Source organism: Micropterus salmoides, unplaced genomic scaffold (genome assembly GCF_014851395.1).
Source record: "Micropterus salmoides isolate LMB-PRFRI ecotype aquatic unplaced genomic scaffold, ASM1485139v1 Ms_hic_scaffold_8, whole genome shotgun sequence".
Taxonomy (NCBI): Eukaryota; Metazoa; Chordata; class Actinopteri; order Centrarchiformes; family Centrarchidae; genus Micropterus; species Micropterus salmoides.
Window position 1 is genome coordinate 24,193,900 of NW_024044570.1, and position 26,754 is coordinate 24,220,653.

A 26,754-nucleotide genomic window follows, 5' to 3' on the forward strand; every position below is an offset into this window, starting at 1 on the left:
TTCGCTTCAATCGTAGATATTTTTTAGGGCACAAATGCACGAACAGGTGTGTGGAACTATGGAAGTCTGTTGAATGTTAAACATGTTAGCAAGAGAAAATGAATTTGCAATCACATACCACTCCACCTAGTAAATGGTCTTGTAGGCATGCATATGTACCCACAACGTACAAAAGACATGAGGCACGCACAGTGTCCGCAGGATATCCACTGGTCATCAAGCAGTGTCTTTTTTCCTTCAACTCAGACAAAAGCTTGTGACATGTTCATTAAGCAGCAGGGATTCCATTACTGCACTCAACAGCCTCCCTGTCACAATGCTCACACGTAATTAGTTACACATGCAGCCTCAGGAATGCTAATTGTTGCTCTCCTCCCCTCACTCGCTCATTTCGTTCTATACAGTTTCTCATATCCCCTTTCTTTCCCCTTGTTTGTTCACTCTGCAGGTGGCATAGTGTGCCACTTTTAGACTGTCAAAGTTGTTCAGAAAAGCTTTCAAATTACAGTTTAGATTTCCCAGCAGAGAACCTATTAACTTCATAATGAAGAGAGGGAGAGTGAGACACAAAGAAAAGGAATGGTAGCGATGGCTGGAGGACTTATACATTAGTCACCAAATGTGTTATTCACATGTCCTGGAAGAACACTCCTTTTATCCCTTCCCTCATCACTTTCTGTCTCCCTCTCACTCTATCATTCATCGCTAGCTACTTGTTTAGGGGAATAGGTCAGCGAAAACTGTATACTGATGAGGTGATGATCAGTGAGAGGGTTACTATAATAGCATAGTGCCTCAGTCAACTGAATTTTTAAAGTCTAAATAACAAATAGATATAAATAGATAATATAACAAACCAAACTTTTGGAAACGGTCTAGTAAATCTCCTCAGCCAGCAGCCATGCCAAATTATGGTCACTAAAGTTCTTGTTTTGTTAAAGAGTAAGCTCATTTTTGACCAGAAACAGCAGTCTCGCTCTGAAATCTAGCAAGAGGTGAGTATACTTATAGTATCACAGAAAAACCTGAGAAAAGCTCATACACACCTCCTCACACGCTATGTAACCAACACATCCTCATACCTAAACGACAAAACAGGGTGATTGTCAATTGTCCCAAAATTACATATGTGACCTTTCCCAAAGGACATGTATGAGAATCGGAAGGTATGTAACATACACGTGATTAACGTTGTTTAACGGTCATAGTTTGGTTATGTTTAAGCAACAAAAGTACTTGGTTAGGTTTAGGAAAGGATTGTGGATTGGATTGAAATGTGTGTTACTTAAGTCACGCGCAAAATGTTATTTAACTTAGATTAACTTTGACATTCTTTCACATGGGACTCGAGCCTTGGTTTCCTGAGTAAACATCCTGTGTTTGTCTGACCCATCTATCCACCCAACCCAAAGTCCTTACATGAACTTTTTCACTCTTTATACTATGTCACATGACTTCCTATTTTGCTGCCATCATGCAGCCACTAAAGGTCGGGGCCTAACGATGAATGTAAATATGGGTCATAATAAGCTACTACACATCTGTTTCTCTGGTGAGGACAAGTTTTATGTAATGGGTCAAGTTGCTCTGTTTTAGAAAAAAAATTTACTGGTAAGATACTGAAACTCCTGAATTAATCCCTGGCATGCTTAGCCTTACCTTTATTCTGTTAAAATTAGAAAAATATCTCCAGGAATTGTGTAATGTAATATCTGCTGGCACAGAGAAGCAACTGCCAAACAAACAAAATAACAGTGGCATTGTGCTGTTGAGCCACAAAAGTCCCCAATCAACAAGAGACTCACACAACAGCAACACCAAAATATTTTTCTGAAGTTACTTAAAATTACAAATTTATTTTTTCATTACTTAAACTGATTTTTTAAAATATTATTTTTAAAAGAATAAATTCAGAACCACATTAGAATTGAATATTTTAAATAGGCCTATAACTGAACGTTTCCAGAGCAGCAACAGTTATGTTTACAACAGTAAAGTCATTATATACTATATATACTATATACACTTTCTACTTGTTTATGCTTGTTTAACAGGTGTATTGATGAAGTATTGGCTTTTTACTTGCGAAGGATTGCATTCACGATAGCTGTCGTCAGCTCAAGTAATCTCCAGCGCGGCCTCTCTGCTCTGCTGACCGCTGACTTTGCTCCATGTGAGTGTGTCTTGTGTAGGAGCTCATGAGAGCAGGATTTACATGATTTCAACACGGATTTGTTGTGGACAATGTAACGTGAGCATAATCAAGGAAAACATTGGGTGCATCAATGGTGAGTTTACTGCGTCCTTTCAGATCAACATCACTGCGGCTCCCAGCACACCTGTAGCCGGTAGCGATGACAACGCTGACAAAGAAATGCTGCTTTGTCATGCCTACCCATTGGCTGTTTGGAGGGTAGCTGGATTTGTGGTGTGTTCAAGCACAATGAATTATATTTTTTTCATGCACACGCTTTAGAAACAGTGTAATCAGCTGTAAGTGATTGCCCCCTGTAAAAACATTTTTACTTTTACTCCCAGAACGGTGTTCCCATGCGTTCCCCAATTTCCACCACTGATTATACCTCATTATGATAGGAACATGCTGTTTTCTTTTTTCTATTTTCCTGTGCATATTCACCTGTAAAATCTGTGAAACTGCAAAATATTATCCTACAGCATGACAGGAGGTTTAACTCAGCAGGGGAGGGTCAAAATTGATTAATCTGCTCTACAACATGCAGTTTCTCTGAATTATCATACTAACAGAATCATATGCACGCAGTAAGGAGTATCTACTAATTTCAGGGAAAGGTTGACACCTCTGAATGCACTACAGCTAATTCACTAAGACCAGAATATCAGCCCCCTTCTGTCATAAATGGTTAGCTGACAGTATGGCTCAACCTTCAGAGCTGGTAATCATTCTGGTTCAACAACTGATCTTTGCAAATTCAGCCACACGTCACATTTCATTCAGTTAGTGGTTGCCGACAACCTGTACCAAGTTGTGGTGTTATTTTATGACGAGTGGACACAGATGAGATGCATACTGTATGTTTCTATGGCAACTACTATACCCATGAGCCTGGGCAACGCCCGACTAATTACACAATCAGACAGCTCATGTACTTATATGTCTTTTCCACTGTCACTCTCGTTTCAGCACTGTTTCACACAATTGGTGGCAAGTGGTGTTCTCTATGACAAAGACTCACTCTTAAAGGGATGCTGACATGTAGTTATTCAAGATAAAGATTTTAATTGTTTCTTTGCAGATATATATTTACATGAGTAGTTCTGTGCAGACTAACATCTCTGCCTTGTCCCTTAAAATTATTTTTGTCTTTGTGAGTGTGTGTGTGTGTGTGTGTGTGTATCATCATGGTAAAATGTGGACCTGGAGACACTGTAGTACTGTAACGGGAACTACCACATAATGTCTGTCTTTCTGTCAATGGACAGATTTTGTCAATGTGAACAGTGCAAGATGCAATCGTGAAACTTTACAGGTGCTTAGATCAAAATGAAGGCCAAGTTCGAAGATGGGTGCTGGAAGTAGGATGGTAGGGAAGTAGGGAAGGGGTCAGTAACTGTCAGGAAGCATGTTTCATCTCCTACACATTCTCATATCACATCTTTGTTGCTCACTCATCACATAAAACCTTGCTTTCAGACATCCCCAGTAGTATAATGAGACAACAGTGTCACCTACGGGCGGAGGAGATATCTACACTCTACTTCTTCATGTGCGGTCAGGCTCCTGGCCACTGTAGAGGTGAAAATGTATTTTTACATCATTCATGCCACTCCTGCACACGTTCACTTGTGAGACATGCAGAACATGTGCTCTTCATGCAGAGTTATTAATACAGCCTGCCAGATGCCAAGCAAATAGGCATGGAGTTCAAAAGAACAAGAAGGGAAAAAGGATTCTGAATAATTAATTTTTTCTGTTGCACTTCTCATTATTGTAATTACACAGCCATTGTTCTTTGACAGAGGGGAAAAGTAAAATTACAATTTAGACAGCAAAATTGTCATTTGTAGCAGTAATTGACACTAATAAAATGATTTTCCCTGCTTTTCCCTTGGATCATATGCTAATCAAAATGTGAAGTATTAAAGAAGACACTAACGGGCGTGATAAGCAGCTAATGAAAGAGGGAGGCAAGTGGGACAGTAATAGACATACCCCCTGCTAATAAGTTCCTGTTCATTAGAGCATGCAAACTGTACCCTCCTCCTGTCTTGTCTGTTTCTTCTGACTGACAGTTTTGACAGCCTTTCCAGTCAAAGGGAGACTTTTGACCGCATCCTCAAATAAAGCATTAATATTTCACACTTCCACTAAGCAAGTTATAAACCGCTTTATAAACGGATCAGTAGTGTACTATTATTGGAGGGTGACATAAGCCTCTACTTGACTCTATTTAAAAATAGATGACGCTGTCTATAATGCCAGCACACTGATGACATTTACTTGTGTCTGAGGGGATGTCTTCACTGCCTCTCACGATGTTGGTAGGCTGACTCACACAGAGTGGAGTTGATATGACAGACTTTGATCTCTCCCACTCTATCTCTCCCTTTTGCTATTCCCCCAGTGGACTTCTGCATATGTCGACCCACATACACCCTGAAAAAGCAGAACGAAGATCCATGAAATGAGATGCCAAATACCAGGGTCTCCTTGTGACATGGCAAAAAAAAAAAAAGCTGCAGAAAGAACAAAAAAAAAGAAGAATAAGCAGGTAAAAACATTGGCCATAATGAGAAGTGTGAGACTTTAGTTCGCTGCTGATGGGCGTATTAATCTTACTGCAATAAAATCTGGTCAGGCATTCCACAGTGGGACGGCACAGAACGTGGCTTAGGTCCCAAATTACACCCTGGAGGCACTTTACCCTTTAAAAAGAGGATGGGAAACTGCTGCAAAAAATTTAGAAAATAGCACCTGTGTTACAAATGGGCAGTAGACGGGATACTGGGAGTGCCAGAGGCGACTTATTGGTAACCCAGGCAGGTAGGACGGAGTCAGAGAGCAGGAAACTCAGGAGTGGTGGATTTTACCATTAGGACTGTAGCAGTCTGGCGTGTGTGAGGAGATGAGGGGAACTCTCAGAGATAATCATGCTAACACTGAGTTCCCTCATTACCGCTGAGGCTGAGCTGTGGGCAGGGGTCCAAGTCACACACACACACACTCAGAGAGAGAAAGAGTGAGAGTTTTCAAAGTGAGCTCAGTGTGGAGAGCACAGCACTAAGCCAGTATGTTGATCTCAGGGACCTATGGAACGAAAAAACATGATCAGTGCCAACCTATTGGTAGTGCAATGCATGTTTTATTGTAGTTTTTAAGATTATTAATTATTTAGACTCATATAAAAGTAATTTTGTATGATGACGTGGCTCAATAGATGCATAAGAACAAACTAATTGAGTTTATTTCTTAAGCATCATCTCTTGTTTCCCTCTACACGACTCTGCTGCAAAGGCTCCAAAAGAAACCTGACATACTTTCTGACAGACTTCTCCCTGTTTCAGCCTATTATACAGTTCAACCCTCCTCAAAGTCACTTCAATTATCAACATGATACTGTTAGTGCCTCCGGTCCCAAGAGGTATAGTAGTGGTACAAGGCTACAGATCAGATTTAGATCTCAGATCAAAGATGTTCCATTTTGCCCAAACCCTAATTGGCGTCAGGCAAAAATAGAATGTTTGAACTCCCTCTGATCATTGTCAGTGTAGGGCAACAGCGCATATAAAGGGTGACAGAGTTCAGTAAAATAAAATAAAAAATGCTTTCTTGACACTTTTACATCTGCATGGATACTGTTTGTTCAGTCTCTCCAATTTTGATATGGAAAGACATGCTCTGCATTCGGATGATGTAAACTAGAAACAACAACAAAACAGGACCAACATGTTTTGAGGAATTTGGAAAACAAAGCTAATCACGTTCACATTCACAGTCTTTCTTTAATAGTACAGCCTTGCAGTGCACTATGGCTGATTTGAGTAGAAACATGATTTTGTTAAGATAAGAACTTGGCTCAATATAACATGACATTTACAGTATTATGTGATGCCCTCTTCAAATACAGCACATCTCGTGAATGCCACAGAAATACCTGACACCTGCCTGCCAGGAAAGTGGTTTAGCATATTTGAACATAGACAGATAATTCACACAATGAAGCTGCTTTTGATTCTACAGTCCTTTCATCGTTGCATGATGCACACTGACATTTATAGGTGGCATACCAAAGTTAATTATTATCTGTCAGTCTCCACTCAGACACCTGTGGATCACAGCATTTCGTTAAAAGTTATTGTAAGAGGTGATCAAAGTTTGATTTGATTGTGATGTGGTCATCCATTAGTTCTAGGTGGGGCCCAAATAAGCGTGTACTAAATAGTGATCATATTTCAAACACTTGCATAGTGTGAATTCAGTGTGCAAATTTCAAAGCTGAAAGAGGCCACTGTGTCAGAAGATGCAGTGGAAAAAATAGGTACATTTGTAAATGTGTAACCCATACTTACGGTCTTTTCAGGCACACAGCCACTAATGTTTTTCTACAATGCAGTTGCAGCGACTTCCAAAAGGAGCAAATCCTCTCAAGGTCTCTTGCCTAAACTGTCAGCACCTCGTTCATCATGATGAAATTAGGCAAACAAATGTTGGGCAACATAACAACATGGGGAAGTTTTCTTTAAAGGTTAAACTCTATTTTAAGCAACTAAATGAACAATTGCTTTAAGCAATTTAAAGTTCTCTCTGTGGGCTATACAGTAAGTCTCCTCACGCGTGTGTGCTTTTCTGCTTGAGTGAGCATGTGTTCGTGTCTTTGTGTGTTTGAGAGAGCAAGTGAAAGGGAACAGTGTCAATAGGGAATGTAAAAAGTTGTGTCAGGTGCATGCGTGTGGTGTGGTTGTGTTTTATGACTGTGTGTGTGTGGGTGTGCATTATGCAAATACCTACCTGGTATGAGCCTGGCCAGGTAGCCAATTGGAGCGGGATAAGGAAGTTAGGAGGATAAAACACCCATTGTGGTGGGGCAGCACCTAGTGTGTCTTCATGCTTTCATCTGTTAATTCAATGATTTTGACTCACCTCGTCTCACTGTAAACACTAGTCATCTAGCATATTGGAATTTCCAGAAGCTGTATTGATCTCTATTCAGCCGTCTTGAGAGTGGATCTACGTGAGACATCTATCAGGCCTGGTCGGACCCCATTCTACTGCTCTGGTAGGCTGTCAAACTGGTGCTGGGCAACCAGCAGTGCACAGCGTGTTTTTAAAAATGGCATTTTTTGAACCTTAAAAGACTTTTGTGTAATCGCACAAAAAGCATTTGGAATTTTTGTGTGTTTCTGTGTTTTTCCACTGGATTTAGAGCTCCGGCTAACTCTAAATCTTTAATTAAAGTGTGATAAGAGGGTAGATAACAATATGATTATCTGTATCACAGCATCTGGAATTTTACGTTTTCAAAAACATTAGAGACAGTAAATAATGAAACTTGACTAGTGCAAACAAACTGACCCATTTACCCTCAAATGATTATATACCAAATTCCTTAAAGAATGTTGTTGCAATGCTATACACAATAATGCATTGCCTTTAATATGTTCCCCTGCACTCGCAATTTTTCAGCACACTTTCATACTGTCTGCACTGCACAGTTTAAAGTGTAGGTTAGTTTCAAAAGCAAAATTTACTAGATAGGTAAACAAAAAACTAAAGCAAAAATAGAGAGAATTTAAACATAGTTAGATTCAACGTTTCATAAGGCCACTATGACTGAAATGAAACCAAGTCCTTTGATTTGTGTGAACGTCAGATAAGCGTTGCTTATCTCCTGATCACAACGGCATATGTAGTGGAGTGATTTCTCACTGTGATCTGACAGGATATTGATCCGTAACTGTGACTAGTTCTTTGTTTCATGTCTTTGCACTGCTACATTTCTTTACTAACTGCCTTGTTGATAAGATGCCTGCTCTGCAGTAGTATAAGGTGTTATAAGATATAAGGTGTTTGAGTTGACTTGGCAGATTGTCAGCCGAGGAGCTGATCTACCTTGGCATGACTGCATGTGTTACCACATCTGCTGGGGAAATCGCATTCAGGGATCTTGACTTTAGGTTGTTATAAAGTAGGTTTGCCTGTTATTTAAGGAGATTTGATTGCCTGTCTGTATGTCACAGATGTATTAGACTGGCAGCACTGTATTTACAGTTGAAATGTGGAACAGGGCTTGGTGTAAATTTGTTTATAACCTACCATAAAAGTGTGAACAAGATCTTCCAGGGAACAGGTGAAGTACAGGTCACTGTGTAATGAATTAGATTCATTGTTTTTCAACATCTGAAACAGGTGTCACTCATCATGTTGACATTTTCACAGCTTGATTATGATATAGTATAACTCAATAACATTTACAGTGCCAGTGTCAAAAACAGTCCAAAAAAACACATTTCTTTTCTAAGACAGAGAATGTCCAGTGCAAAGCCACGAAGCTTTGTAAATGTAAATGATAGAAAATGTTGAAAGGGGCATGGTTTGTGTAAATAACACAATGATAGATTAGAATGTATAATGTGGAGCAGTCATTACATTTGGCAGCAGTATTGGTGTATTAAACTATCTGGCATTTTTATGTCCTAAACATTCAGAATCTATCCCATGTAACTATAAAGCCATAACAGAAAGCACGCCTCTATCTTTTTCTGGGCAAAACAGTGGAGCTCCTGAAATTCTGACATGCTTTATTTACATGGAATGCAAATACACTTGTGGTTAAGTCTCAAACATGCCATTTTTTATGTGCACTGCAAACCTTTAACTGCAAATGTGAAACATAAGAAGGAGTGCAGCCCACATTAAATACCAAATGAAATGAATTGTATATAATATTCAATATGTTTGTAGAAAACACAATAATATTATTAACGTATATATGGCAGGTAAGGTTCTGTTACTTAAGGCATTTTGAGAATTTACTGAACTGAAGACACAAGCAGTCCAAAACAAATATGATCACAGAACTAACAAACAGATTAAACATTTTTTACTGTTTAACAAGCAAATACACCTCCTTCAAAACATAAAACCCAACTGACTCATTTGTCTGTAATATCCTTTGTCCTGCCCTTAAATTACTTATGAATCATGCCTAGATAAGTATATAAACTTTAATAAATCAACTTATTATATCAGTTTAAAGCTGAGATCATCAAGATTTCAGGCCTGGTTACATTTTGCGACACACGTGGTTACAGCAAGAACAGTGTAATAAGAAAGAAAACGCTTTGGGCAGCTACTTCACAGATCACTGTTAGCGCTTACTGCAACACGTGAAGTCAAATCACAACCTTAAAACATTTCAAGCACATTTGTTTTGTGTGTCATTGGATGCCCTAAAGCAGTAAAGAGCATTGTTTCATTTTCGATCCATCCGTACAGTAAACTACTCTCCTGCCTCAGCCCCTGGGCCATGGTACATCAGAGTGTAGCAGCTACAATATGAGCGTATCTCCCTCCACCACCCTGGACAGCCAGCTGACCACTTCCTGGGGCCCTAATAACTCCTACCCTGATGGTGAGGCCCATGACCCACACTAACACAGTCTTACATGCCTTCCTGGCATTATGTATGCGCTCTTCACTGGTGCAAATCTCTTAATTAAATTGTCTGAACAATATCCTAAAATGCCTCAAGAAAAAATGCTAATTTGTTCTGCTGAAGGATCCTGACTGCTCTCTGTTCAACAACCCATTTCTCTCACTGGATATGAGATTGCGGTGCAAAATGAAAATCATTCAACAATTAGCAACTGATGTATTGCTCACCTGGTGAGCCCAGAGTTCTGAAACACAAGGCATGAATTATTCCCGAGCAGTAGCTCAACCGGTCTTTTAGCAAACTGCTCAGATTAATTATTGACAAATACCTTCATCAGAGGAATTCCTGTTTCCCTCATCAGACGCATATTGTTGTCTGTTGTTTTTGTTCACAACCATTGATGTGTGTTCCCAGTTCCGGTGGTGATGTCTGGGTACACAAGTCGCCTGTGGCCTCGTGACTCCCAGCCTCAGTTCTGGAGTAAGTACCAGGTGTGGGAGTGGCTGCAACAGGTCATGGACATGCACCAGATTGATGCCTCCAACATTCCTTTCCAAAACTTTGATATGGACGGTCATCAGCTCTGCAGCCTGAGCTACCAGGACTTCATCCGTGCTGCCGGCAGCGTGGGGCCCATTCTCTTCCACAGCATCACAGAGCTCAAGTGGAGCGGTGCGTCTGAAATTCTGAGAGGGGGGTTGAAGGGGGGGGGCAGGAAGTTATTTAGTCCCAATAAAAGAGAAGCGGGGTGATTCCAATTGGTCTGGAACAGAGTCTTGATGCAGTGTTACTGAAAAGGGATCACAGAGCCGGTCAGGGGTCGCACTGCATGGTGCTTTAGAGGGGCAAAGGACTGCTTTAAGCGAGGGAGATGATGGATTTGTTGTTTGCTCTTGCTAGAGTGGGTCTCCTAACCAAGCACAGAGGGGTTGTGAAGCAGAGAAACAAGCTGAGAATTGTCTCATCCACTGTTTTTTAATTAGACTATGAGGGTTATTGTCAAGAAACTCGAGTTCAAAGGCCAGAGGCTTCACCTTTGGGATTTTAATTATAACTAGTATGTGTAGAATGTGGCTTTGAGGAAATTAAAGCAGTAAAATGATGAGAACTATTGTGCAACATTATGTGGTAAATTACAGCTGCACATCATATTTTATCTAATGGCATTTCAAAACAACAGCGATGACATGAGACCAGGCCCAACAGGTTTATTCTCCAGGTTACATAGAAAGTAAAGGGTAGTCGTACTAGGGCACAATGCTGCTATTGTTCTTGCTTGCTGTAAGAAAGAAGCTCAATTTCTTCAAACAAGGTGTTACATTTTTAAACATTAAATATCATTGTCAAACTGTTTGTGATACCTTAGTAGTATTACAACACAACCATGAGGCCTTGGCAGTAGGTAACACTGGGAATCAGTGGTTAACAAAATTAAGTATATATAATTTATGTATTATTTAGAATATATAATTCTGTAAGTGTTCTGTACAGTATCATCCTGTTGTGGGCTGTAAAACAGTATCTGCATACACCACAAAGCAACGCAATCCTCACTAAATCTGCTAAACATTCTCAGACTGCCTCACAGGGTAACATGGAAGTTAGGGCCCTAAAGAGCTTTTCAATACATTAAGCAAGGATTTGGTTCATAGCTGGTTGATAATCAATCTACAAATATTACACAACACTGACTGCATTCATTCCCTGATCTGTGCTAATAATTCACTTCCTTTATCCTTCTCATCCCCGAACAGGGCAGTACCATGTTGAACTGGAACTCAAACCAGAATGTAAGAGTCTCTCAAATGAGTTATTAGTCACAACACAGATAGACTTTTCCACAGATGTTCATACAAATCAAATAAAGCAACACGTCCTAACAAATGCTTACCTTTGTTCTGATCATAGTTGACTTCTCCTGTCCATTTCCAGATGTCAGCTATCCACCTGGAGGTACTGTAAATATGTCAATCTGCTGCATTATTTCTACTACTACTACTTTACTTGAAATGGATGTACCAAATAAATTACTGTGATATTTTTTCCCCTCTCTTATCTTAGAAGTCTACGATCCTTTGATTCACCCCCTCGCAGATGTTGCCTCTCCCACCCCTTCTAGCCCTGGTGAGGAATTCACAATATATGCAACATAACAAGTTTGCATGTTCTGTTTTTTAATAGAACGGCAAAATGTGCATTACAAATGAAAAAAAAAAAGATTAAAGGATTCAGGAATATATTTTGTTTCTTACTCCCAGATATCAAAAGGTCTTTGAGTCGTCCTCATCCGGCCAAAAAAAACAGTGCGTAATATCAACAAATCTTTTTTTTATTTTACACTTCATGGTGATATTTATATTTATTCCTACCATTCAATCGACTTTCTTTCCCCACAGATCCAAGGGGGACCCACTTGTGGGAGTTTATCAGGGACATTCTGCTGAACCCAGAGCGAAACCCAGGGCTGATCAAATGGGAGGATCGGACAGAGGGGGTTTTCCGCTTCCTTAAGTCAGAGGCAGTGGCACAGTTATGGGGCAAGAAGAAGAATAACAGCAGCATGACCTATGAGAAACTAAGCCGGGCAATGAGGTACACCTGCACAGCTAGCATGATGTAGTTACAGAAATACAAAACCAGACAGCAACTTATCATTCACCTCAAAGTATTCACTGGAGACAGGATCTGATACTTCTCTGCAGTTTCACATTTTGCACTGCAGTCAACAGTGCGTTTTAGTTTGGCAACAGCTTGTAAAATCTGTGATGAGGAGGACATTTCACACTGCATTGTTCCTAATCCAATTTACTTAAGCAGCTTATAATGCACTTGCTACTGAGAAGAACATAATGTAACGACTAAGAAATGTACCTTAGGTGACATCGTTAAGAGTTAAATATCGAAAACCAGTGAACTCATCCCTTTAAAACACATATATACCATTTCCTATCACTGATTACCCAAAATGGACTCATTTATGAACTGCTGCATGATTTCACTTATCTCCCAAATGAACTGAAATGGCCTTCTCCTCAGAAAGTCTTCCTGGCTCCTGCAATAGTCACAGCTTTACATTCAAATGAGCTAATCTAATGAGCTTAATTTCATTGTAGTGTACTGGGAACTACAAAATGTGCCCACAGGTATTGTCACTGTGACCACAAAGCGGATTTTCTTTTTACTGTGGCGCAGCAGAAGGCTTTGCAGCTTGATGGCATCACCAAACAGATTGGTACTTATGAATAACAAAAGCAAAGGAATAACAACCAAGCTAACTGAGTTTCCCTTCATTTGAATGCATGTGATCGCACTTGGAGGAAATTTGAAGCATAGTTTGAAAGAAATTATTTTTGCCAGACAACAGAGAAAGTGAGGCGACTTATAACGCTGCTGACAAAGTTATCTATCGTCCATTTGACGAAGACATTGAATGAAAAACAAATCATAAAATATAAGCCACGTATAACTGATACCTCATACTTTCATTACATATTGGACAGAGTACACATCATGCATCAGCAATCTGATAAATAATCCAGTATGGTAGCTTTAACAAAGCATATTAATAATTTATTTCAGATTCCTTATACTGAATGGTGGGAAACATACAGATTATGTATGTTGTAGTGGTGGAAGACTAACATAATTTTACATATGATGACAAGAGTGAAAGTAAAAGGCTGATGAAACTCTGGTTAGTTACACCACCAGGACAGTGTGTGTGTGGTCAAAATAGCGTCCATCTTGGTTGGACACACAGGCTGTACATGTTAGCAGGATCAGTTCACAAGAATTTAAAAACACTTTTGTTCATAACGCACTATAGCGTTATAGCATATAACAGCTATAATTAATCCGATTCAGAGCAGACGTGCAAGTTCTGAGCAAGAAAATAAACAAGCAATTCAGTTAATCAGACTGTACTACACTGCATTTTTATATATTATGTATGATTTCAAACACAATCAGATGATCTATAATGAATTCATTTTCAATTTAATTTAGTCAGTTCATTTTACTTGTGTTGCAGATATTACTACAAAAGAGAAATCCTAGAGCGAGTAGACGGACGCAGACTGGTTTACAAGTTTGGAAGGAATGCAAGAGGATGGAGGGAATCAGAGAAGTGACAATTTCATTAATTTATGTTTTCTTTGATGTGCAAATGTGAAGATTTATTGTAGTTTGTATTGGTATTGTTTTTGATAGTGATATGTTTTAACTGTTTACACATTGTTTATAATTGGTTTTTTTGCCTGACTCTTTGTTTCTTTGACACTGCACTGAGACTTTCTTTACTGTGCCTTAAATGTGCCTATTATGCAACATGTCAGCGGTCAAACCTCCCACATGTGTGTTTACATGCAGTAAGATCTCACTTAAGAAAAAGATAGTAAAAACTGCCAAAAGCTAACATAAAACATTGTCAATCCTGTGTTCCTTACGTTTTTTCAGATACTTTCCACAAGTCCCAAAGGAGCACATGTTGATAGCATTCATTACACATATGGCAAACAGATGAATGTTGCGTGTTTTGACACTTATACTGTGAAGTTTCCTTTGGGAAGGATGCATGATCGCTGCAGAAAAACCAAATGAAATAAAAAGAATTAAATAACATCCAATAACCACAATGCAACAATAAAGTACAAGAACACATAAAGTGATGAACTGTAAATATTTACACCGAAATGACAGTGTGAATTGTCTTATTTCATGCATTTCATACTTTGCATTCATTGGGCGGTAAAGAAAGTGTGTAAATGTTTGCTGATGTATGACACAAATAAAGCTTGCTGTTGTTTTTATATTGTGAAAGTCATTTTTCAGAATTGCATGTGTGCAATTTGGGTGTCGCTGTGTAAATCAAGAAGAGGACAATTCCTGTGACTTTTAATTGTTATGAGACAAAGAAAGAGTATTTTGATCAATCATATCAGTCAGCATTTTAGTTCAATCTACTGCCAAAATTGCAGCCCTTCTTGCCCAGACTAGACTAAATCCATAGCTGTAAGCCTTGTTCCCTCTGCGTCTGTTACAAGCTTGACTTTGAAAAGCCATGCGCTTAGACACAGTGCAGGTCATTTCTGCTTCTACCACGACAGCGTGAAACGCCTTGTTATTTTATCTAATGGCAAGTGTTCGCCAGTGCGTGCCATAGCTGTAGCGCTGCTTCCTGCAGACAGCAGATGAATGATTGGGCCTCGATGGCCAACAAGATAAAAGCAGTGTCAGTTAAAGGTTCCTTTCTTTGGCCTGTGTTAACAAGCAAATCCGTGTCTAATCTTCACTCTGATTTAGGAGCCCTTCTTTACATAGGGTGGGATTGATTGACATCACGTCCTGTTATTATCTTTCCAGGTGGCTTCAAAATGTGCCCACTGTGCCGCTGTGTCACTTTCAGTGTTGTCGCTCTGCCCACACACACATCGGTGTTGCTAAGCAACACTGTCATGATGTAAGCTGAAGAAAATGACACCACGTGTCATTAAGTACTAGATCAACAACAATCTCTTATTACCAGACCTTATGGAATTTCTCAATAATTAACAGAGCTTTTCTTCCTGGTAGTAGGAAAGCGTCTCTGATTAGAGGAGAAACTTGGATTGAGATAATAGCTCCTGATTGCCGTAATGTTGAATTAAATGAAACAAGCAAGCAATGCAAATCAAATTGAAGTGCATATCCATCATATTCCATTGTTTAGAATTTGTGTTGTTACGTTATTCACATGGAGCAATCACACTTTATGGTATCTCTTGAGCAGCACTTGTCATGACCCATATTACACACTTTAAATTTGAAATGTATACAAAATCAAACAGAGCTGTGATTACTATGTCATTGAAACAAAAGTTATGATTATGCGTTGCATATGTTTTAAATCATTAAAGGTAGGAAGAGTAGAAAACACAACGTATCAAAGCTGGCAAGCACACAGCCCCTGACCCTGATTACCAGAACACAGCCTTGTGTAACGCCTGCATCAACACATACCTACATCAGGCAGCGATTCAAGAACGCTATACCTGACAGCCTGTGGGGAAAATGAGTGATTTTTCTTTACAATGTCAGCCAAGGCAGAACAGAGCACCGGACGGAGAAGAGGCCAAGAAGTGAGAGCTGGAGGCATGTGCAGAGCGAGGGGCAGAGGTTGACACCCAGAAACGGCCAGAACACAGATAAATAAGAAAAACAGGCTGAGGTCAGGGTCTCTGCAGATACAGACACTGCCACACTTCTAATGGGTCATAAATGATAATTAAGAGTGATCATTTTTGTATAAGTATAAACATTATTTTTTTCATTCTGCCTTTAAATAATCACAGGAAATGAGAGATCGTGTTTGAAAGCTGTGAAGCAAAGTGCTTCAAACTGTTTAGCGTATTATTTACCCTTCACCTAAAATGCTCCATCGTATTTGATTATCAGACCAAAAAGACTTTACACGTTGAATGTGAACATTAATATGGCACAAAGAGATTAGCTGGGAAATGAATGATTGGTTCTAATCATCAGAGGCACAAACAAACATGAACGTCTGAAATGTTGGCCACGGTTGCACTTTTGAATAATGGGGATGCTGCTGTGAACTGTGATATGGGGACCTGTTTGATGGAACTGAGTGACGATAAGTTAACAGTTAGGCAAATTGTCTAGACTGATCTAACCTCTGCAGCACTGACAGCAGCTTGATTTTCCTAACAGACTGCTGTCCCATGAATGCAAACCGAGCCTTTACATATAGCCTCAGTGTGTGAGGATCCATGACAGCCTCTGACATCTGATTCAAATTTAGATATCAGTTGATCTAATATGCATAATACAGCATGGGATGAGTTTTCTGCATCATTCCCTGAGGCCTATTACTTCAGTGTTTCTCAAGAATCAACTGTGAGTGAGAGACGATAGTGTTTTGTTCTTTTGGAAAGCACCGTTAAACCAGCATAACAAGTATTCATACCACACATGGCACATGGGCAAACATGCACCCAAACCGGTTGCAATGGATCTGGTAAGGAACAAAAACACACACATGCATCTGAGAAGAGATATTTAATCCATGTGTCTCACTTTAGCGGTGGTCATCAGATATTTGTGCATACAACTGTCTAGAAAGATGACAGCAAAATGCACATACAGGTACCATCTATTCGCCTGCTGCACTGTGTGTTACACTGGGTTGCACAGGCGAAACAATGGCTGCCTTTGTTTTGCCAAAAACAATATACAGTATCTTTCCACAAGTGCCTTTATCTCTTATTGTCAGAAAATTATTTTCAGATTTGAATGAGCCACGCAAGGGCTATTTCATTATTTAAAAAGGGAGCACATTAATTCAATCAGATAGATGCTGGAGGAAGAACAGGGAAGTGATGAAAGATAGCCTGAGCATGGGCATGAAGACAGCCAGCTGGGATTTTGTGTCTGTGTCCCATGCCTGCTCAGTGGGCTATTGTGTTCTCTCAGCAGATACACAGCACCAGCTTATCGGGGCCCCTTATCGTTTTCTCTTCACACTCAAATGGACCTGTGAGGCATTCAGCCCAAACTGTGAGTTGGACAGATTAGAAATGCATCACTAATGAGACTTTACTTTTGGGGGTGGTGGTAATGCAGTTCTTTATGATCTTATGAATGAAAAACCAACACCTGAGTGAAGTTATGAAGGGGTAAGTTAACAAAATGTATGAAGTTTGAATGTGCCTGTGATAAATAATAATCAACTCTTTCTGGATTCACGTGAAACTACAAGCAACCCTGAAGTCGCTGTGCTCAAGTAAACAATTAATAATGAAGTGTTTTTTACCACCTGGTCTGCATTTCTGATGAGACAAAAACACGAGGAAGCATTCGTGGCCAAGATATCTTGTTAATGCTAGCCTGTGATGAAGCCAATTTCCTGCTCAGATTTTTGGACTTTCCACTAATGTTTGTTTCCCGTACTTTTGAGCATCACCCACTAATTTCCTGGTTTGTTCATTTTGCAGTGAAAAATGACATGTATAAAGAATTTTTTTTTTCTCATCTCTGACCAACTAACATGTGATTAAGTGAATTTCATACACTGAACAAAATTATAAACGCAACACTTTTGTTTTTCCCCCCATTCATCATGAGCTGAACTCAGAGATCTAAGACTTTCTCTATGGACACAAAAGGTCTATTTCGCTCAAATATTGTACACAAATCTGTCAAAACCTGTGTTAGTGAGCACTTCAGCTCTGGTGGACATCCCTGCAGTCAGCATACCAATTGCACGCTCCCTCAAAACATCTGTGGCATTGTGCTGTGTGATGGAACTGCACATTTTCGAGTGGCCTTTTATTGTGGCCAGCATAAGGCACACCTGTGCAATACCCATGCTGTCTGATCAGCATCTTGATATGCCACACCTGTGAGGTGGATGGATTATCTCGGCAAAGGAGAAGTGCTCACTAACACAGATTTAGACAGATTTGTGAACAATATTTGAGAGAAATAGGCTTTTTGTGTACATAGCTCAAGATGAATGGGGGCAAAAACAAAAGTGTTGTGTTTATAATTTTGTTGAGTGTATTTAGAAGCATTGCATGTAAATGTAATAAAAAACAAGAAATATATCATTTCACATCTTGAACTGAATCTTATTCTTTTCACGGATGAAAAACAGTAGATGATAGGCCACTGTTTGTTAAAAGTGCATTTGGACACATGAAATTTTAATAAACTTTTTATTAATGGTCTTATTCTTTTTATTAGCATGAGAAAAGAAGACCACTATTTTTAGTTTTTTACGGGGAACCTCCTATGCTTTCTTAAATAAAGCAGTTTTGTATTGAGGAAGGTTTAAACCAGTAAAAAATAATAATTTAGTGGAATGCAACACAACAGGAAATAAAGTAACAAACTTGGTACATTGTTGAGACAGTCCAGAATTTATGTAGCTGATCAGGACACAGATCTAAAAATCAAACATCCTCAAACAAATAATCATCATGATTACATGTATTGACTTCCCATCCTTCCCCCATTCTCCCACACTCACAAATTGGTGTTTGTGGAATTTTATATGGTCTTTAATAAAATCAACCAAAAGCTGATTTGACATATTTTTTAATTTTTGGTTATCTTTTTTATTGATTTATTTACTTTATATGTGAAGTTCTCATTTTACAAACTTTCATTACAGTAATGATGCAACAACAACAACAACAAACCAAGCAAACAAATATTTACAAGGTTGCTTTTTTTTGCTCTTAAAAATCAACAAAAGGACATCAGTTCCTAATACTTTTAGGAAATTCAAATTAAAGTTTAGTTGTCTCCTGTGTAGGAATCACCAGGCATCTAAAAAAAATGACTTAATTTCATATTTCAAAATAATATATAAAACATGTTACTGACATGGTTTTAACATTCAACAATATTCAATACACTAAACAAGTAGGCAACTTTAAAAGTATTAGGCAGTGAGAAATGGGGCTAATGTGTCTGATAGTAGTTTGATTTTGAACATTCGCCCTTTTCCACGTTCAATGTTCTGAAATTACTTGTGATTTGGTTTTAAACACTTCACTGTTACTTAATTTGTACAGGAGCTTGATTCTCCCCAGCAGAGGGCAGTAGCTCACTGAGAACTGAGGATTTCGACCATTTGAACGCAACAGAACAACAGTAAAAAAGACGTCGAAGGACCCAAAAAGTGACTTCTTCATAGCCTGGTCGTTTATCTCTATCTAAATCAATAATACATTTTCTATGCACATTTAATAGACCACAGAGCATTGGATATCTTTTAAAGTCTTCTGGGGTTGATAAATAAAACAAGATGAGCTTTAAAAAATTTAATTATACAATCTCTCCCCTTCCCCGCCGTTCTACCGTCAGGCATTTGTGTGGACACGTCTCACACACGGAGGACGACGACATGGCGGCCTCCTTGCGTCTGGGTCGTCAAGGGATTTTATTTGGTCTGAGATTGTCTAATTTCAGTAAATCTGTGTGGGCCACACGCCCGTGGCAGGAGCATGTCAGACACTTCTTTCAGTCACCATGGCTCCTCGGTGAGTGTTGACAGTTTAATATAAGGGCAGGGTTTGTCCTCGTCTATTCTGGCAGCCGCTGACATTTGCTAAGTTATCATCATTTTCTACTTTTGTTAGTCGCGTTAGGTTACTTCGTCATCGCTTTTTATGACAAGATAATTAATAGCAGTGTTGTTAAATTGAAGTTTAGGTATGTGAATTGTGAGGGGTTTTTTGGCTTCAGAAGGAACGATGGGGAAATTTACCTTGTGAACCGATTACACAAGGACAAATTATGGTCAATTTTGGAACCAACCAATCTGTTACAAACTTGGACTAAACTCAGTGGTGAATAAGAGTTACAAGAGAAGCCTTTGAAATTGCTCACAGACACATTTAGATTTCCTCTGACAGAATCCTTTACTAGTCCAGGCTGCAGCCAGTGTTATTTAGCAATGCATGAATCTCCCTGGCTGACATCTAATTGTTAGTCTGGTGCTGCTCAAGATGATTTGACCTGTTGTTTCTCGCCTTTGCTAGAGTTGGGACTCTGTTTCTGTAGGGTAAAATCAAATACAAATTATTTAGAAAATACAAGATGTATGTATATAAACTATAAAAGCCTTTTTTTCATTCAGTGAGCCAACATGCACAATAACAGCACCGTGAAACCAATGCAGCTAAATAGAAGTCATCCATCCATCCTTTATCTAGGTCCGCAGGTCACGAGTCAATGACACATGTAGAGACAGACAGCCATCCACTCTCACAGGAACACTTATGGGCAGAACAGAACATGCTATTTCTTCTACACAAAGAAAGGCCCAAGCTGGTCGGTGGATTTGTCAATGCATACACTGTACTACTGTGCTGCCCTCAAATAGAAGTCAGCCTTAATACCTGTGCTTTTCCTACTGTGACATTTCAGTTTCTTATGTTTAAAAAAGCCCATTGAATCCAATGGTCAGACTACTATGATCTTGTCTAGAATATTGATGAGACTATGCTGGGCATAGCTAGTAATGTGCAACATAATTGAGATGGATCGTGTTGATGGGGTTCAAGGCAGATCATTTATCATTCCATCTGTTGTTTTCTGTGGTGTTGCACCAAACTGTATTGCACTACAGTGTTAAGTAAAGTGTGTGAATTATGTAGGTAAATGGCCACAGTCAGGTTGCATACGTTCAGATATAATGTTGGTTTATCGTAACTAAGCACCGTTAATCAGTTTATTACTTCAGTTTTAGTGGGAGGATCATTTAGGAACAGCTTTCTCTCACTCTGCTTGTCAGGTAGCCTGTATTCACCACCAGTAAGAGACAGAGAAAAAGGGCAGAAATAGTCGGTCGTTGGAAGAAACCAAAGCATGCGATGGGAATGTTGAGAAGCAAGAGCTATGTGAATTTTTAATAGGTTTTCAGTAGTTAGTAGTAGTAGTAGATCTTAATTTACTTCAGTTGTGGTATCATAGCAGGAAAATCATGGGTAATCACATTAATGATGGCTTCATTCCAAACTATGCCAGTGAGCAAGAATAGTAGCAGTAGCAACATTCTGGACTGACACACCAAAATGGAATGCAGCCATGCAGCCATCATTCATGTTATTAAATGCAATTAATAACATGCGTTTCTTGCTATGACATGTCTGCCGGGGGAAAATGGTCTATTATGTGTGAAAGCTCACAAGTTATATATACACACACACACACACACACACACACACACACACACACAGGCACAGAGGAGTGATTCATGTCTGAATGATATGAATATACATTGTAACTGCTGTTAGACCCAGTATTAATAGGACAGGACATGTTTATGAGAAAAGAGTCGGATCGTTCTTTATACACAGACACAGTAAACAGGCAGATGAACGTGTTTACTAGTTAATGATGTTCTTAATTTTCAGATACTGAAGGAAAATCTAAAAAGTGAAGTAACTGAAAAGTAGATACCATTTGATACCTTAGGGGTTAGGGTTAGACATGAATTCTGTTTTGTGACATTTCCAAATATCCAGCAGATGGCACCAACACACAACTTGGCCACAGTGGATTTACATCGCTATTTTTCCTTCATGGAAAGATGAGGTTATTCATATGAAGCAAAGGCAGCAAACCCTAGATGGCCTCTAAAATGCCTGATTGTAGAAAACAAATTCATCAGTCATCGCCTCCTTGACATAATTTACCTTGGTTTCAGAGTAAATGTGCGATAGTTAATTTTACTTTGATTTCGTATAGCTCCTTGTAAAAAGGGTTATGGTATTACATGTAATCATGGGGAAAACAGGATTTTTTCCTATTGGATTCATAATAATTTGCACTGACAAAATTGGGAGACATATAAAGAAGGTTTAAAATTGCATTTGTGATTGTTATTTAGTTCTTTTGGTGAATATTTAAGAAAGCTGGAGAAAAAAAAGGCTCAAAAGATATTGACCAAACCCCTTCACATCATCCATTTACTTTTTCTGTCTCTTATTTATTGCATCTTTATTGTATATTGGGGCTACAGTAGCTCAGTCCATAAGGACTTGGCTGGAAACTGGAGGGTCGCCGGTTCGAGTCTAGCTCGGTTACACAGTTGACTGGTAGCTGCCAGTTCACCTCTTGGGCCTTGAGCAAGCCCCTGAACCCCCAACTGCTCGGGACACCGTACCAAGTGGCAGCCCCCTCACTCTTTCATCTCTCGATGTATTGTCCCTATGGGTCCTGTTTGTGCATGTGTGTGTATTTCAGTGTGTATAATACTAACAATTAACAACAGAGTGAAAACATTGAGTTTCCCCTTGTGGTATTAATCATTAGTCAAAAATCAAATCTAAAGCTTGACTATTCTTTCATCAGCTCTGCATGGTAGTCAGTAATAAAGCAATGCCTCTGCAGCTTGGATATGTACTTTCCTTTGGCAGCCTGGAGACCCAGTGTCCAACACAGTGCTTTGAGCCATTTGAACCCTTGCCTTCTGAGTTTCTGCAGCTGGTGACATCAGCATTACGCATGCAAGAGTACGAGCGCCACTGCATCCTCTGGTGCAGTGTCAGCCAGGTTCACAATTACATCAGTGACCTGCCTGTTTTCTTCTGTCATAGATACACTGCCCCCCCCCCCCCACTTGAATTCATAACAAACACTGCTACTTCAGGGTGTGTTACTTGATTGATTTTGAAATTTACATTTACCTAGGCCTGATTTTGAAAGACTGTTGGAAATACAATTTTTATGGAAATATTTCTGCTTTAAGCCTGTTGACCCTGATGTAAAATGTATTATTCTCTTTATATCCTGTAGGTGTCAGTCCACTCCAAGTGCAAATGCCTGCTCTCTCCCCCACCATGGAGGAGGGAAACATAGTCAAATGGCTGAAGAAGGAAGGTAAAAGAAACAAAACACAGAACTCTGTTTTCCTGTTCTCATTACCACACATCTATTTCTAACTAACCTGCTAAAATGACTACTTCTAAGTAACCTCTGCATCTGTGGTTATCAGATCAAAGACCTCAGCAACAAATGTTTCCAACAATGATGGACCAACGGTAGCACCAGTCGTTTTTCTCAATGACATGACATTGCTCTGTAAGGCAGAGGTCTGAGCTCTGGAGCACCTGAGGGCCTCTAGTGGCTTATTGGCTCAAGGAAACACAGCGGTCACTATTCATCACTTAGCAACTCTGCTCAGCCGGGCGCCTCAGACACACACTCATTTATCAGGAGGAAGCATACTGATTGGCTGTTCTGCTGTGTTGCCAAGTGCTTCTGTGACTTGGGCTGAGATATGTACATGTGTATGTGTGTAAGTGAGAAAGGGAAAGATAGATCTCATTGGCAGTAAAAACACATCCAGGATGCTACTTTCTACCCTTAAATGCACCATAAAGCTTTTATTTTGTATGATGGCAATGTGATTAATTGTTCTTCAATGGAAACATGTTTTGTTGTGTGTTTAGAAAACCTGAGTTATGATTTAAAATTAAAACCCCATCTCTGGAAGGTAAAATAAGCAGTTTTTCCATGTAGTTTCCCATTTCTTCAAAATGTCGAATATCAGCATCTTATTTTAACAGTTTTATACAGTATTTGCAGGTAATGTATTTTAACATAGCTCTGAGCTACATACCTACCTACCTAGTCTGTGTATATATTTGTTATGTCTATTGCCTTTCCACTAGAGCAGAGGTGAAAAAGGATTGGGGTTGCCTGTTTAATCTTTAATATTGCACATCACACCTAACCCCTGGGGTCATGCGGTGTTAAAGCGTCATACAAATACAATCTTGACTCCACTACAGCTTGCTCTCAGGGGCTTCAAATGTCAATACTCCCTCTGCTCTTTCAACCTTCCCCTCACCCATCCCCAGCTACTATTCCCTTGACCCACCCTGTTCCTCTTTTTTCCTTCCCTCAGATCTCTACTTTTAAAACATAGCATAAAACTCAGGTCCTTTTCAATTTTGGTATTAATTTGAGGTTTTGCAAGATACCTTTTTGCCTTCGTGCTGTTCTTGATTTTCCCGCTCTTTGCTACAAGCCCAGGTAATGCACCCTCTTATAGCTGCCAGAAGATAGAAATGTGACCAGATGTCAGATCTGGATAACCCTTAACCTTTATCTCCTCCTCCTCCTCCTCACATCTTAACACATGAACATATGTCAGAAAGGCTATTCAATGATGCTCTGGCTACTTTTCCTTTCTCCATTAAGTGCTAAAGGAGAGCAAGCGTTCCTGTACAAACGAGCTGTACAGCTGAGGTGTGTGTGTGTGTGTGTGTGTGTGTGTGTGTGTGTGTGTGTATAAAAACAAGGAAACAATCAGGTCCATGTCTTTGTATAGGATTCCAATGGTTTAGCTCAAAATGAATATGTGAGCATGAAAGAACTGAACCAGTGTCTCCTAATTGCCACCCTGTTTCACTGTTAAGGAAATGCTAATATATTCCAGCTCTCTCATGTGGCAGACCAGTGGGAATCCACTGGATAAGGATAGACAAAGATTTCGCCTTCAATCATTGCGTTTCCGTATCTCATATTCTTTCCCATTAAACATTGATGAGGCTCTTCATTTGTGGGCCAGAGCCCGAGCAGATATTTCCTCACACCGCCTTTTTGTCCCTTGAATGGAATTCTTTCATTTTTCTGGCAACTAATTTGCTCGCTATAAGTGCAAAACCCCAGCGAAAGAGCAGTTGTTTTGAACACACTGCCGCTGATCATGATTCATGCATTTCTAATCAAAGTTAAAATGAATCATTTGCACTTTAGCTAAGTTCACAAACCCCTTCATAATGGAAAGATTGTTTGGGAATTAGGCGCTTGAAATGGCAAATAAATATTTCTATTACATTGAAAGTTCTCAGATGTTTTTCTTTACTTCTACAGGTGAGGCAGTGGCAGCAGGTGATGCCCTTTGTGAGATCGAGACAGACAAGGCCGTTGTTACCTTGGAATCTAATGATGACGGCGTCTTGGCTAAGATATTGGTGAGTGAGCAGAAACACACATAAACCTTCTCTATAGGAGATGATTAGATAAGGGAATTTATTTGCAAATAACAGGTATGCTTAAGCCCTGAGTTTGGCTTTGGTGCGGTATGTTTTAAAGCGGTGCCTTGAGGGAGTATTTAAATGCTGTGTATTTAAGTGTGTGTCAGCACTAGGATTTTAAAATTGTGCTTTTTGACAAGAGTGTTCTTCAGGTTTCACTTCTTTGTTAGTATGCCTTCAAACTATGTAAAGGCAGCGGTTTGCAGTAGTTGTGTTTATGTTTTTGAAATTAGTTGATTCACATTATGATGTAGTCCTGATTATATTTATATGTGAAGGTTTCAGGGTTCCTTCATTGCCTCTGCAAATTGGCTACGCTTGTTAAATCTACTCTCCCTATACAGTGACAACAAAGCTTTGACGAGGTGTCTTCAGCAACAAATATGTCTCTCCTTCCACCCACCCCCCTACTGTGCTGTTTGTTGTTTGAAATTTTAATAGGCTGCCAAAGACAGAGCGATCACTTGTCTTTCATCCGTACTCCACCACATGTTCAGAAGATAAAGATGTTCTATCTTTTGAGTATTGGCTGATCTTCAAGAGATTTGAAATCGGTATGTGAAGTAGGAGGGAATGGGGGGGTGTCATCAAGCAAGATTTAAGTTCACTATTTTAGCTTCCTTATTATGATATATTATTATATATATTGCTTGCTCCATGTGACTAACCAAGTGCCTAAATCTAATAGTACAGCACGTTCCCTGGTGATGTGATTTTGGACATGCTCACAGTCTGGTGAAGTGGATCAGGGTTTAATTATGTGGTGTTTGTACAGCTTTAACAAAAAACCAAAGACACATTCCAAGTCTGCACCGGCAAAATGCACATTACAAATGAGCAGACAGAGACATTGTTCATGAACAGTACTCACTCTTAAGGTACATGCACAGGCACACACAGAAATGGCTAAATGAATCAATTAATTATTGGGCGGTCATTATTGGACTGTCAATTATATACCATAGGATTTTCCCCGCCTGCCTTTCACTTCACTTTTCTATTCTCTTACATTCCCTCACTCTATCCTTGTCTTTGCCACTGTTGGGATGAGGTAGTTTCCATAGCAACCACCCAAGAATTGGGGGTAGGGGCTTTAGAGCTCAAGCTGGCAGAGAAAGATGGTCTGAATTAGATAAGCCCCTTGGCTGTCTCTCTCTCTCTCTCTGATAGAGAGTATGTTTATAGTTAATAAGAAAAACAGCAGCTTGTGGCAATATTTCACATGTGATGTGTCCCCTTACACGGCACGGCTAATGTGGCATCCACTTTGTCTGAGTCAGAGTATAAGCCTTTAGTGGTGTAATTGTGGCTCTGGAAGCATTCAGTAGGTTTCTAATTTAGAGGCTGCCATAATTACCTGCCTGTGGCAAAATGCCTGGACAGGCTTGCTGTAGACATGGAACTTCCGGTGCTCCACAGGGGTTATTTATGAGGGTCAAGTACTGTTATGGCCCTCTACCAATTTCCAGCCATGGCTCTTGGGGGTGAGAGAACACAGGGTAGTACCACCTCATATTGGGACATGGAGGTTGGGGGTAGGAGCACCAGCACCATGGAACGCA

General features: G+C 39.6%; 2 protein-coding genes across 5 annotated transcripts in view; both read left to right on the forward strand.

The window, feature by feature from the left end:
• The first annotated feature begins 7,056 nt into the window (after positions 1-7,056).
• On the forward strand, positions 7,057-14,443 carry ehf (ets homologous factor). Of its 3 annotated transcripts, none has more exons than XM_038707116.1 (9): positions 7,057-7,256; positions 9,476-9,611; positions 10,050-10,307; positions 11,390-11,425; positions 11,544-11,588; positions 11,697-11,759; positions 11,894-11,938; positions 12,032-12,227; positions 13,666-14,443. In XM_038707116.1, exons 2-9 carry the CDS (start codon positions 9,536-9,538, stop codon positions 13,763-13,765), a joined length of 819 nt encoding a protein of 272 aa, XP_038563044.1. In that variant the 5' UTR covers positions 7,057-7,256; positions 9,476-9,535; the 3' UTR covers positions 13,766-14,443. The 3 variants fall into 3 exon arrangements, with proteins under 3 accessions (XP_038563044.1, XP_038563045.1, XP_038563046.1); XM_038707117.1 differs by having other exon boundaries at positions 9,497-9,611; XM_038707118.1 differs by lacking the exon at positions 9,476-9,611.
• Positions 14,444-19,516: 5,073 nt separating this feature from the next.
• pdhx (pyruvate dehydrogenase complex component X) overlaps positions 19,517-26,754 on the forward strand; it is a 36,325-nt gene continuing 29,087 nt past the window's right edge. The window contains exons 1-3 of one of the 2 annotated variants that reach the window (XM_038706167.1): positions 19,517-19,681; positions 22,944-23,027; positions 25,029-25,129. In XM_038706167.1, the coding sequence (XP_038562095.1) occupies positions 19,546-19,681; positions 22,944-23,027; positions 25,029-25,129 (321 nt within the window). In that variant the 5' untranslated portion in view covers positions 19,517-19,545. The remainder of the gene's footprint in view (positions 19,682-22,943; positions 23,028-25,028; positions 25,130-26,754) is intronic. The other variant, XM_038706166.1, reaches the window with a different exon arrangement.